Below are 13623 nucleotides of genomic sequence, written 5' to 3' on the forward strand. Positions count from 1 at the left end.
TAACATTATCATCACCATCATCAACTGTTCCCGACAAATTCTCTTTTCCAGTTTTCCCTTCATGGTACACCCTTATCTATAAATGCTCTGCTCACTCTTTATGCCTTTGTTCATGCTTTTCTCCTCTGCTTTTTCTCTTCTATGTAAATCCATGCCTCTTTCTTGTCCATCTCAATACTAGTATTCCCTTCCTGTAAGCTTTCTTACAAAATTTATGTTGATCTTTACTTCCTAACTTCATAACCTGTCTGTAATAAGTACTTCTATAGTGCCTACTGTGTAACTGGTACTTACACACATTTTATGCCTTCTATGATACTGCTGCAAATATAGTTATGAGAAAGGTAAATATGGTCCCAGTCCTCATGGAATTACAGTGCAGGTGAGATAGATATTAAAGTAACAACTGATCCTAGTTAAAAGGGAAATAGGGACAAGAAAAGCACACCTCCAAAACAAGGACATCCTTGTTTTCTGGAGAGGCAGGAAAAAGTGCAGAGTGAGTGAGTGAGGAAAAGAGCTTGTGCAAAAGTTCCTGTGCTAGACAGAACTTGGCAAATTCAAAGGAAACCCACAGATCTGAAAGGCTCTTCATGTAAAGGCAATGTAATTACAGGGGGAGCACAGGTGTAAAATATGAGAAAAGACAGACATGATCACCCACTAAGGCTCTACAGAAGATTTTAGAACTTTCGGAAGCTATTAAAAGATAGAAGGATGGGATTATACAATGAGATTTCCATTTTTAAAAGACTTCGGCTGCATAATGTAGAATAGATCTTGGAAAGCATATCCAGTTAAATTACTGCAATATTGGTGATAGAATGGTGGATGGCGGAAACAGGAAAGACAGAGACAAGTGGTTAAATCTGAGACGAGGGAAGAACTAAAAGAGCTTAATGAAGAAAAGAAGGCAGGGAAGGTGAAAGAAAGCAAAAATGATTGCTAAGTTTATTTCTCCCACCAGCAGACTGATGGCAGGGACTATCCATCTGTTTCACTGACACTGCCTTGTACAAGGTGAACTCTCTTAACAACTAGGTAGTTGACTACCTAGTATATAATAAAGCAGCACTACACTGAAAGAGAAAGAGGTTCATTTTTAACACAATAATTAAAAAACATAATTACTAGCAGTAATTGGAGGCATAAGACAAATATAGGAAAATAAAACCGAAGTATGAAACTATTAATAAAGAGTATATAAAATTTGAAAATGGTGAAAAGCAAAAGAGGTCACTGAGTACACTGGAGGGTGGGGATGGGGGGGGGGTAGTTGAAAAGGCTGACATTAAAAAATTAATTTTAATGTTTATTTATTTTTGAGAGAGAAAGAGAGACAGAGCACGAGTAGGGGAGGGCAGAGAGAGAGGGGAGACACAGAATCTGAAGCAGGGTCCAGGCTCCAAGCTGTGAGCACAGAGCCTGATGCAGGGCTCAAACTCATGAACTGTGAGATAACGACCTGAGCTGAGTTGGACACTTAAGGCACCTGAGCCACCCAGGCATCCCCAAAAGGCTGACATTTTGAAGAAGGAATCTGAGAGAGAATGTTAAGAAACTAAAAATGAGAGAAGGGGCCTGATACAAGACCATATACTAAATTAGGACCAGAATCAGTCAGGTTCCTTTCAGAGTGAGCCACATAGATAAATTATGAAGTCTACTTGCTTCTGAAGTTTCATCATCAAAATGCTTTTATTTCACAACAAAAATAAAAATGTTTATTTATAGCTGAGTTCTACAATCCTAACATCATTCAGATCCATTAAAATATTAAATTACTGTTAGCTGACTCTAGTACTGACGGGAGAGAAGTAGTAAGAAGGTGAGAAATATACTACATCTTGAAAGAGGGAAGTCACACTCAAAAACTTTTGGCTCTCATGGATAGATTTAAATACAGGGAAACCCCACATTAACAGAGTTTCATATATTAATGTTATTTAGGTAGTTCAGTCTAGTCCCTTGGGCAAGCTAAAGTTTTATTTCTGGGAATGAATGTAAAGGAAGGTGGGATTATAAAATGACAACATATAAACTTTTTTCAGTGTGTGATCAATTATTTATAGTGTGTCAGTGTGTCTACTTTTGTGTCTCAATTATTAGGGACAACATGGAAATTATCACTTTCTATTAACTTTGTAATAAATCAACTTCACATTTTATGTAACTGTCTAAGGCTCTAATTATGGCATGATGGCAGAAATTTTCTGTCACTTTAGACTTCGAATGGACGGACACAAGAGTCCCTAGCTGCCACATTTAACAAATGGATCACCATTGCCAACCTGGGGCCTTTCTATCTTGAGGTCTGTGGGCCAACTGTAGGTAGATGAGCAGCACTCTCAAAGTCACACAACCTCTCTTTGAATTTTTATTTAAAAAAAATCTGTCAGGGGCATCTGGGTGGCTCAATCAGTTGAGTGTCTGACTCTTGATTTTGGCTCAGATCATCATCTCATTGCTTGTGGGTTTGAGCTCTGTGTCAGGCTTGAGCCTGCTTGAGATTCTCTCCCTCTCCCCTGCGTGTGTACACGCGCTCTCTCTCAATAAAGACACTTTATGGGGCGCCCGCGTGGCTCAGTTGGTTAAGTGTCCAACTCTAGATTTCAGCTCAAGTCATGATCTCAGGGTTCAGGAGTTTGAGCCCCGCACAGGGCTCTGTGCTGGCAGTGTGAAGCCTGCTTGGGATTCACTGTCTTCCTCTCTCTGCCACTCCCCAGCTCTCTCTCTCTCTCTCAAAGTAAATATAAACTTTAGCACTGGGTGTTATATGGAAACCAACATGATGATAAACTATAAAAGAAAAAAGTAAATAAACTTCAAAGAAAAAAATCTGTCATTTCTTCACTTTTTCACATGCTTACACTTTCAATAATCTTCATTTTACACACACTTCTCTCAGGAAAAATCTTGACGCAATACAATCAGTTCTCATTTGTACTTGACAATTCCACCAGAAATAAAATGTGACTTTTCCATTCAAATGGGATTCTATGGCCATATAAATAAGGACCTGAGCATAGCTAATATAAGAAAACTGAAAGGAAGTGGGGCCTCTTACTCTCCATTCCACTGGCTTCCAAGCAAAGATGTAAAACAAAAACAAGCATCACCCACGTTTTGAAAGTTCATCTCCACTTAGCTTTTACGAAAGATCTACATTAGTAGCTATTTTTGCTAACCAAAAGAAATCAAAGATGAGTTTAAAAAAAAAACAACACACACACACACAAGGCAAAAAGTGAAAATAGTGTTCGGTGCCTGTTTGCACCAAGTCCTGGCAGCATAGAACCGCAGCCTTTGGAGTATCACTGCTAAGCTCCTTCCCCAAGAATTCCACTCAACATCTCACCATCAAGCGGCCAGAGCTCTGAACTGTTACTGGGAGCGCATGCGCTTTATTTCTTTTGTGCATCTGTTAACATGTGTCTTAAAGCATCAGAAAAGCCTAAGAAAGATTACTTTTTGGGTTGGAGAACACTCAAAAAAATTTTCCATGTAAGTTAAAACTAACTGGTTCTTCACTTTACACCATTTCAGCTTAAGAAAGGTTTCATGGGGGGGCGCCTGGGTGGCTTAGTTGGTTAAGCATCCGACTTTCACTTAGGTCATNAGGCTCTGCTTTCCCATAGCCAGGGCAACCTGTAATGCTATACACATACCACTTCTTATGTATTTAAGTCCTATTACAAAATAAAACTAATATGTTGTGGTACATGGAGAAAGAATGCGAAATACGCTAAATATGATGTTAAGAACGAAATTCTGTTTTTCAGAGAAACAGCGAAATAGATACTCGGTAAGTAAAAACTTCGATGCAAAGATTTTAATAATAGAAGTAGTTCTTTAAAAAGGCAGCAGCAACCTGTGCAGAAAAAGCCAGAACCCCTAGAAGGAGTGGCTGACTAAGTGGAGCCCTCCAGCGAAGCCGACCCGAGACACAGCGGGAAGGCTGACCACTACTTAGAACTGCACACAGCTGGGGCTCAATAAAGATGGAGACTGATGTCGGTATCCGCTGGAAAATGCCAAAACCGCAACGTTTAACAGCCATCAAACACACACAGGTGGACGCGAATGAAAAGGAGGCCAAGGATGCTACAAGTGGGATGTGCACGTAATATAACAAAACTAATAGTAACTACCTTTGGATCGATCACCTTCGATACGCCTTTACCCGGCTGTCTTACTTAATAAATATTCACAATAACCTCGGGAGGAAGTGATCTCCTTTTACAGAGAAGAAAGAAAGAAGCAGGCTCAATGATGTTTAAGTAGCTTGTCTAAACTCACCCCCGGGAGTACAAAGTGGCAGAGCCGGCAGAGAGTAGAGAGAGCGTAACTCGAAGACACTTCCAGCACGTGTGCGTAGGCTTTACGCCCGCTTGCCTCCGGGCGCGAAAACAGGTGAAACACACCCGGAGACTCAGACACCGGCGTCACTTGCTCCAGGACGAAAGAGAGCAATTACGAAGGAGTTGACTTAACCACCACCTACTGAAGTGCTAAGAGACAAAGGACAGAGCGGTGACCAAACACACAAGACCACTGTCCGCAAGGGGCTTACAGTCCTGAAGACAGTCCTCGCTCGGGACGAAAAGGAAGGGGCACTCAGCACCAGGTCTGGCGCAGGAGGGGGTAGGTGNTTGGGGGAAAGACAGAGCGCGTGCCGGGGTGACGTGGGGGCCCCAACGTCGTACGCGCGACAAACTACGCAAGAGCGAAGAGACAACTCTAAAAGGATGCGGCCATCAGCCCTACGGCCCTGGAGGGTCCCTTGGGAGGACCCTCAAAGATACCGTTTGGGGCAGGAAATGGACCTAAAGTCCTTCTGGGCTCACCGCCGCCTGGAAGGCCTGGCTGCGGTAAACGGAGACAAGGTAAAAGGGGCGAAACGGGTACTCACCGTCCATGGTCTCCCTCACCGCATTCAGATTCGCCGCCGCCGCCGCCCCGGCACCACTGCTACTCGCCATGGCGGAGGCCGAGGGAGGCGGGAAAAGGGCCTGACCCGGAACTGGAGCGCCTTCCTTTCTCCTGGGCAATCACACCGCGCGTCCCCAGCTCACGCCGGGCAGGCTCCGCCCCTCGCGCTCGTCGCCAGCGTGAGGCTGCGTTGATTTAAATTTGGAGCCTCGTTACTCAGCGCGGAATGTGAAGCGAGAGTTGCCATTCGAATTTACTACGCGGCCTCGATGCGATTGGTTGGTTCGCGAACAGCGGTGCGACCCGATTGGCTAGCTCCCCACAAGGCCCGTGCCCTGGTTGGCCTAAGACAGCGCGGAAGCGGGGAGTTAAAGAGTCTGTGCTTGTCGTGGGAGCTGGCCTGGCCCCTCGGGAGCGCCCTGGAGTCGTCTCTTAGGGGGGCTTCCTTTTTACCCACACCACTAGGTATGTTCTCTGGAGTCCCTGGCCTTTCCTCTTGTCTGGAATTGGAGAGATCACTTTTCCTTTCTCAGAACCCACCTGCCCACTGTCCCCGGGGTGAATGGAAGCAGCGAGGGAATAGGTGCCGGGGGTGGGGGGGTGGGGGGGCTCCAAGGAATGATCGCGTAGGGTTGGGGGTGACACTAGCGTGAGTGTCCACTCCTGCTTCTCACCCGACGGAGCCAGCTGCTTCAGCCTTCCCAGAAGTGGATTCCTGCTCCATAGTCCTATTCTCCGATGACTGGAAGCAGTGCAGTCTCGCCTTCTACGCTGGGAGTCTTAGCTAAAGGACGATGTTTGAGGAGAGGCAACCAAAGGCGGTTAATTTCTTAGCCCTCATCAGTCATACTTCTTTGATTGGAACTGATGTGCAGGAAAGGCACCCGTGCACTTCCTCGTCTCGTATTGGCTTGTTGTGAATAACTGTTGTTTAGTAACTGCAGTTTAATAGGTAATTGCTGGGATATCCGAAGGGTGTTCGAAGTGCTGAGTCCTTTCGTTGAAAAGAGTTCTGTGTCTGCTGATTTAGTTGCCTCGAATGACCTGAACACGTTCATATTCGGCTGACTGCTATTTATATCCCACTTAACTTCTTCGAGCTTAAATTCTGCAAAATCGTATTACTAGTCCCATACCTCTCTAGCTTTGAAGGTTGTTTTGAGGATCAATTTAGAAAACGTATGTGATACCTCTTTCTAATGTATACTTTTTTAAAAAAAAAACGTTAGATTTTGAGTTCTTTTTGCGAAATATGTTTGTTGAATACATTTTAGTTGTCCCAGTGAATGTGGAACTTTGTAGTTTTATTCTCCATACTTATTTCTTTTTAGTTTTGTCTCTGTGCTATGGGAGATGTCAAGGAATCAAAAATGCAAATAACACCGGAAACTCCAGGAAGGATCCCAGTTTTGAATCCTTTCGAAAGTCCTGGTGATTATTGTAATCTCCATGAACAAACTCTCTCCAGTCCTTCTGTTTTTAAATCAACGAAATTACCAGTAAGTTATTCTTGATTAGTATTTACAAACTAGTATTTACAAATTATTTTAAATGTAAAGCCTCTTTCTTAACAAGTTAAGGGAGAAATTTATCATGGAGCACATATATCTGGAATGTGCTTTTTGGATTGTAATGTTCACTATAGTACAGTGGCTGGGCTAAAAATAAGTTAGGTATGTGGCTTTTTTGTTGGGGTTTTTTTTTTTTTTTTTTTTTTTTTTACTCAGTAGATAATATGTTGGGTTCCTGCAACGGGGTATAGCTAGATAGTATGACTGATGAGATATTAACTAATGCCATATCCCAGGAGAAGCCATGTCCTCTAATTATTCTCATTTATTCAGCAAACCTATTTGAGTGCTGCAGTGTATTCGATAAAGTGCTAGACAAAGAGAACAAGTCAGGGTCATCAGACACAAACTCTCAAGAAGCGGGTATTCTAATGCAGAGGTCACCAAACTTTTTCTGTCAAGGACCAGACAGTAAATATTTTCAGCTTTGCAGGTCATCTTGTTGCTGTTATGACTAGTCACCTCTGCCTTGTATCACAGAAGCAACCATGGGCAATATGTAAACAATGAGATCTTGCTGTATTTCAATAAAGCTTTCTTTATGGACATTTGAATTTCATGTGGTTTTCACGTCATGAAATGATAATATTCTTTTAGTTTTTCCAACCATTTTTAGCTTGTGGATTGTAGAAGCCAACCTCTACTCTTAAAGGAATAGACATAACTAAGCTAGGGGCATCAAAACAATATATGTGCCATGATTAGTGGTTAAACACAAGGGTGATATGGAAGGGAAAGTGCTCTTTTGGAGATTAGGGAAGACTTCATCACTCTAACTTATTTCTACTGTTATTTGCTACACTGGAGTTCTTTTGAAGTATGATCTTTAACCTAGTAAATTACCTAGATAAAACTGCCAAGTGCGTGGCTCTTTATGCTACGCTTTCATACCAGTTTAAACAAAGAGCAAGTGGAGGAAAGCTTTAAGTTATGTAGTATGAGTCATGAATCTGACCTCATAATTTTTTATTGAACTGTATTAAATTTTAGTTATATGTTAATACAGAATAAATAATGGATTGGCTGCAACTTAATCCTCAAAGCCGGAATGTGTGGCATGTTGGCTTTTCAGCCCAGATTTTGTCAAAAATGCATTCCGAATTACAGATTAGGATTTGGATAAATTTTTGGTTCAGTTGGATAGTTGAATACAGAAAAGCAACAGTGATTACCATTCATAATTATTTTAAGGATCAACTATTTTATGAACTTTTGTAGGCACTTCTGTAGTTAGGACTTCATTTAATTTCACTTCATTCTTAAATGAAAGTAAAGAATTATGACAATTCTATTAAGAGATTTTTACTTGGGCATGTTGCATCACTGACAAGTATTAATTGTGAAATTTCTATATCTTCATTACTCTTCTGTGGCTTTTTTCCATTATTATGTACTTTTAAAAATCACCCAAACGGAAGATAGTCCACTCGATTTTATGTGATTCGATTACCATTTGCTATTTAATTTGGTGGTAAAAACAAATTTTAAAATACCATCTTTAAAATACTTTTGTATTATAATGATTCACATTATTTTTGAAGCTGACAATTGTTAGCATTTTGCTGAACTATTTTAGTTTGCTTTTACTCATAGGTTCACTTTCTTTTGTTAAGACTCCAGGGAAATTTAGATGGTCTATTGATCAACTAGCTGTAATAAATCCTGTAGAAATAGACCCAGAAGACATTCATCGTCAAGCTTTATACTTAAGTCATTCTCGGTAAGTCTTCCTTTCTTGTGTTTAAGTGTAATAACATACTCTCAAAGAGAGATCAGAAATTCCAATGGTTGAATATATTTATATGTAAAGACATCAGGAGGAAAAACTTTGATACACATTTAGTGTATCTAAATGAAGAGTGAATTCAAAGAATTATATCCAGAAAGAAAATTCACTTGCTAACAGTTCTAAACCTGAGTAGGAATCCTTTTTTTTTTTTTTTTTTTAAGAGATAATCTTCCTCTGCTACTTATGGGACAGCTGTGCTTTCCAACACTTAGTAGAAGGAAAAACATTTTGAAATTTGTACCTTTCTACATGGTTGTGGCTTCTCCCATTAATTTTTGTATTGTTTTATTTTTTTGGTGGTGTACGGTAAAGCAAAAAATGCTTTCATTGCCATCTGTGTTTGGGGAAGCCTAAAATCCCTTTACCAAGTTAAAACACATTGAATGAAAGGGTGTCCATTAGCAACAGAGAGAGCTTTTCTAGACATTATCCAGCTTTGATATAGGACCCTTAGGGATCTGAATTACATTGTGCTGAAGTCAACCTAGTAATCAGAGCAGCCTTAACTTGTTACGTACGTTTCTAAGCCTAGAGTGCCTCAGACTTGCGTGTTGTGCTGCAGGATGATGTCCGGTGTAGCGAGAACATGCACGTCTTTGGTGGAACAGACCTAGCTTTTTGACTGATTTACTGTAATCTGTAATTATAAATAACAGTGTTTGTTAATAGTTTTTGGGGATTCTTGTTGATGTCAGTTTCATAGTGTGATTTTTTTTTTTTTTTTTGAAAAAATGGAGTCCTGGTAAGACCAGCTTTTATTTTTCAGCCCCAAGGTACATGTGTTGTCAGTCCACAATAATGGACAGTTGTTTTCCCCTTAATTTTAGAATTCAGTCACACAAAAGTGCACACATGCTAAGATGTTTTTCCAAATATTTGTCTGGATTTTCTACCCCTTCCTCTCTTGGCTTAGTAACTTGATGACCATTCACTCACAATTAATGTCCATCCAAAGTGTAGTAGAAAGGGAAGAGAATGGGGACAGCATAAAAGGCTTTTTAATTAAATATAACTTTTGAAGAGGTGAAAAGAATAAAAGCAAATGAGTTACAAATTAAGTTGATATTTTTTGTTTGTTTCACACAAAGTATGTGCGTTATTATTTGCTCTTGGCATATTCAACCATGGACAGCTATTATCTATCAGTTACGAGGTATTTATTTAGCACATTGAGGAATACTGATGTAGTATATAGGCTATTATTTCTGATCTAGACAGTCAAGAATATAATTAACCAAAGTTGTGACATGACATTTCCATCCTTATTAATAAATGATGTATTGTCTAGGTAGGTTTATGGAAAGAATCTTGGTGCATTCCAGTAGGTAGGTTTGTAATACAAAAGAGGGAAAAAGAGTGGTAAAGACCCAAATTTTAATTTACTATTGTAATTCAATATATGGTTTTGGCTTCTACCAAGAATAATGAATACATTCTCAACAAAACCCATTGATTCATTCTTAGAAACAAGCAGTGGCTTCCAGTGTCTCTTCCTGTCTAATATGAGTTCCCAATTTTACTGCTTCCCACCCTTTTGATACTGCTACACATAAAAAATGATAACTGTAAGACAAACGAGTGCAAGCAAATGAGTCTGTCCATACAGGAGGTGAACAATCCTCAAAAGGCCCTCCCTGATTCAGTACCCATTGATGGCATTCCTGTAACCTGATGTTCTGTGATATAATGGTTGGGATACTCTGTCCTGAATGACTTCTTAGAACCTTCCATGATCAGGTTCTACAGTATTTGCCTAAAGTGATCTTCACTGCTTCTAGCAGTCTTTTGAGTATTTCAGGTTCTTAAAGTCCCTCTGAATGTTTGGCATTGTTTGACTTTTGCATTTGAATATGCAAAATGTTTCTGAATGAGGTAATATTAAATCAAAGCTTACCAAATACTGTATGCTGTTGTTAATATTATGCACTGTCATTTTGACCTGGTTGTGTTCATGATAAGACAAAGAGAACTGAGTTATTTGCCCCCCAGAACTGGTGGTGTGCAATCTGAGATGTGTGGATTATCATTGTAATCTATTTTCTCCTAATTCCCTTACTTGAAAAGTTCATTTGATTTTAGTGTCTGAAATCAACATTCTTATATAAGGTTTGCTAAGCCACAAAAAAATATATACATGAAAAATTATGAGAGGAAATAAATTATTGTAAAAAGAAGAAGTGTTTTACTAATTTATTGACAGAAAGCAAATGTTCTCTCCTGGGACAGATTAAAGATGTGGTCCTCCAGGGCTAAGTGCTCAGTCCTTAGCAGGTCTGCGCCTGGTGCTTGAGACCCGACATGTTATGTTAAATCTTATAGGTGATAAATCTGTGTTGCTGTAGTTGCATATTGTATCAAAGTGGGAAAAAAAATCATTTGGACAGAATTTTACATAGTATTTTATTTCATAATTAAGATTTTGCCTCTTTATTCAGAACTGTGAGGATGATAGTTTCTTCTAAAATTTCAGAGTAAGAGTTCATTCTAAAATTATGGCTATGATAAATGTACTGTATTTGAAGAAAAAGAATTTGGACAATTTTTAGATTTCTGTGGAATGAAATACTTCTTAGTTTGTGATGGTTAGAGGACAGAGTTTATTCACATTGCTTTATGTTGTTACTAATAATTTAAAAATTATAGCAATGTAAGCCCTTTAAAAGAAAATACTATTCTATTCACACTGAATGGAAAAGAGGGAGGTAAGCCTAACAGCACACTGCCAAATATCTGAATACTGACATTTACTAATGTGATAAGACACTAGTTTTTCTTTTAAAATGAGGTTAATGTTTGCCAGTTTTCAACAGAAGGAAAGTATTTCTTTGAAAGCTTATTATTTCAAATGTTCAATCAGCTGAAGTAATGGCATGGTTATTTTTCTTCTTTATTTCTGTATAGAATAGATAAAGATGTGGAAGACAAAAGACAAAAAGCCATTGAAGAGGTAACTTAAAACTGTTACTGATCATTAAGCCAGTTAAGCATCAATTCTGCATGCATGTCACCTCTTTTAGGATGACTTCCTTCAATCATTTACCATTCCAGATCCCCACCAGCCTGGCCTGTCCCCAGCCTTGTCAAGCACCCGTCTGTCCTCTGTGCGCCCATAAGACCATGTTGTTCATCTATTCCAGTGCCTCTCCTAGTGCGCTTACAATAATGTAATGATTGGTTTAGTACTTCTCTCCCCTAGACTAAATTATTTTTTTGGCCAATATTGTACTTCGTTTATCTTTTCATTCTCAGGGCCTAGCACAGTTTGTCTTCCTTGTGCCTCCAGAATACTGATGAGCACAAACTTCAGTTTCAAATTAGCGTTTATATAGAGGAAGTTGAATATTTTCAGACCTCGAAAATCTAGATTGGCGTTGGTAATGGTTTTCTCTCTCGTTGTTAATTCTTTGAATTTTTAAGACATACAGTATATTTCATGAAATAAAATACCTTACTGAAAAATAGAAAAAAAGTATATTACAAATATAGGGTTTGTGGCAGTTTTTTAAATAAAAATAATAAACTAAGTTTTTTGCTTTTTGCTTTGATGAATTTCTCTTAGAGCGTAAGCAAGGATTATTTTCGCTTTTTGCTTTGATGAATTTCTCTTAGAGCGTAAGCAAGGATTATTTCTCTAGTTATTTCTCAGAACATCTTTATGTCACGGCAACATTTATTTTTCCTTTTTCCCATGCTAGCCCCCCTGCCCCCTCTATTCATTAGCTGTATTGGCCCTTCTGCACCCCAAAGACTTCAGCTATGCCATGTTTAGAGGTCCAGTGATGTTCTCGCCCCTCCTGCACTTATTTTTCTAGTGCCGGTATTTTCCCTTTGTGTTTCAGATACAGTCTGTTTCTTCAAAAACCGTTTCATGTCCTGTACTGCTCCCAAACATTATTTACTTCTTTATCCAGAAACTTCAGAATTTGCCTTCTTATCAAACCACTTGATTCCACCCCAGTGAGATATTCTCAGACTGGTTCCCATTTCCCAACATTTTAGGAAATACGCTTTCCCTTTAGAATCCTCAACTTTAAAGGGAAATTCAGTAGAAAATACAAGAAAATGAACTCATAATGAAGATTAGGATCAGTGTATCAGAAACAAATACATGAAATAAATGAAATATTTTCAAATGTATAAGTATTTGAAAGAATAAATACATGTATGTTGTAAAAACAAAACACAGCAAACTTAGACTTCAAAGAAAAATTATAAAATGAAAATGAAGAGTTTCTTCTTTCCCATCTTACTTCCTGAAAGTAACTACTTGACATTTATACTTTCAGACTAATTTTATATATATAATAGCAAATGGCCTTTAACAGTTTTACATAAATAGGATCATCATTCTCTTATTTTACATTTTGCTTTTTTAGCTTAATGTTAAATTTTTTATTAATAGTTTTTATTTTTATTTTTTATTTTTATTATTAGCACATTTATTTTTAGTAACAGTGTAGTATTTCTTTGTGTGAATGTGTCATATCTAAGTCCGCTCCCATTGATAGATGTTTAGGTTGTGTTTGGTGTTTTTCTATCACAAATAATGGTTCACTGAATCTACTTATACACATATCTTTGTGTAACTGAAACATACTTGCTAAGTCAGAGGCTTTGTATTTTTAGTTTTGGTAAATTTTGCCATACCATCCTCCCAAAAGGTCCTAACAGTTTTTACTCCAGGCCACTTTATACTACTTTGTGTTTTCTCATATCTGATACTATTTTCGAACCTCTTAATTTGTGTTATTCTTATCACTTTAAAAATTTCATCTTGTTAATTTGGATTTGTATGTCTTTCATTCTGAGTCAACTAAATACATTGCTTCATTAGTCTATGGGTTCTTTATATTTTTTTTCTGGGAATTGTATGTATCATATAATCTCTGCCACCTCCCCTTCATTTTTTACATCTTTCCTCATGTCAAGGAAGTTAGTTCTTTACCATATGTGCGACAGAATAAAAAGAAAATGTTTTCAGGGGTGCCTGGCTGGCTCAGTCAGTAGAGCATGTGATTGTTGATCTCAGAGTTGTGAATTGGAACCCCACATTGGGTGTAGAGATTACTTAAAAAAAAAATTACATCTTTAAAAAAAATACAGAAAAGAAAATGTTTTGAATTTCCTCCAAAACAGAGAAGGAAGGGAAAAATATTATATTAAGCTTTCTTTTCTTTCTATCTGAGATGAAAAAAGGAAAGATATGTATCCAAATGCTTTATCTCCATTTGAGTACACTGGCCAGTGGTGTATGGGTTAATGTTTACCCACTGGTCCTCTGGTCATGGAAAGAGTGTGAGTTTCAGTGGTTGCTGCTGTCTGTAATGTAAA

General features: G+C 38.5%; 2 protein-coding genes across 2 annotated transcripts in view; one reads left to right on the top strand and one right to left on the bottom strand.

Moving 5' to 3' along the window:
• The window catches only part of MZT1 (mitotic spindle organizing protein 1), an 18550-nt gene extending 13489 nt beyond the window's left edge, over positions 1-5061 (bottom strand). Inside the window, exon 1 of the mRNA XM_077767855.1 lies at positions 4913-5061. Coding sequence (XP_077623981.1) covers positions 4913-4982 — 70 coding nt within the window. The 5' untranslated portion in view covers positions 4983-5061. The remainder of the gene's footprint in view (positions 1-4912) is intronic.
• The window catches only part of BORA (BORA aurora kinase A activator), a 27673-nt gene continuing 18783 nt past the window's right edge, over positions 4734-13623 (top strand). The window contains exons 1-4 of the mRNA XM_077767854.1: positions 4734-4886; positions 6264-6431; positions 8117-8223; positions 11194-11239. Of these exons, the coding sequence (XP_077623980.1) occupies positions 4749-4886; positions 6264-6431; positions 8117-8223; positions 11194-11239 (459 nt within the window). The 5' untranslated portion in view covers positions 4734-4748. The remainder of the gene's footprint in view (positions 4887-6263; positions 6432-8116; positions 8224-11193; positions 11240-13623) is intronic.

Source organism: Crocuta crocuta, unplaced genomic scaffold (genome assembly GCF_008692635.1).
Source record: "Crocuta crocuta isolate KB4526 unplaced genomic scaffold, BGI_CrCroc_1.0 scaffold115, whole genome shotgun sequence".
Taxonomy (NCBI): domain Eukaryota; kingdom Metazoa; phylum Chordata; class Mammalia; order Carnivora; family Hyaenidae; genus Crocuta; species Crocuta crocuta.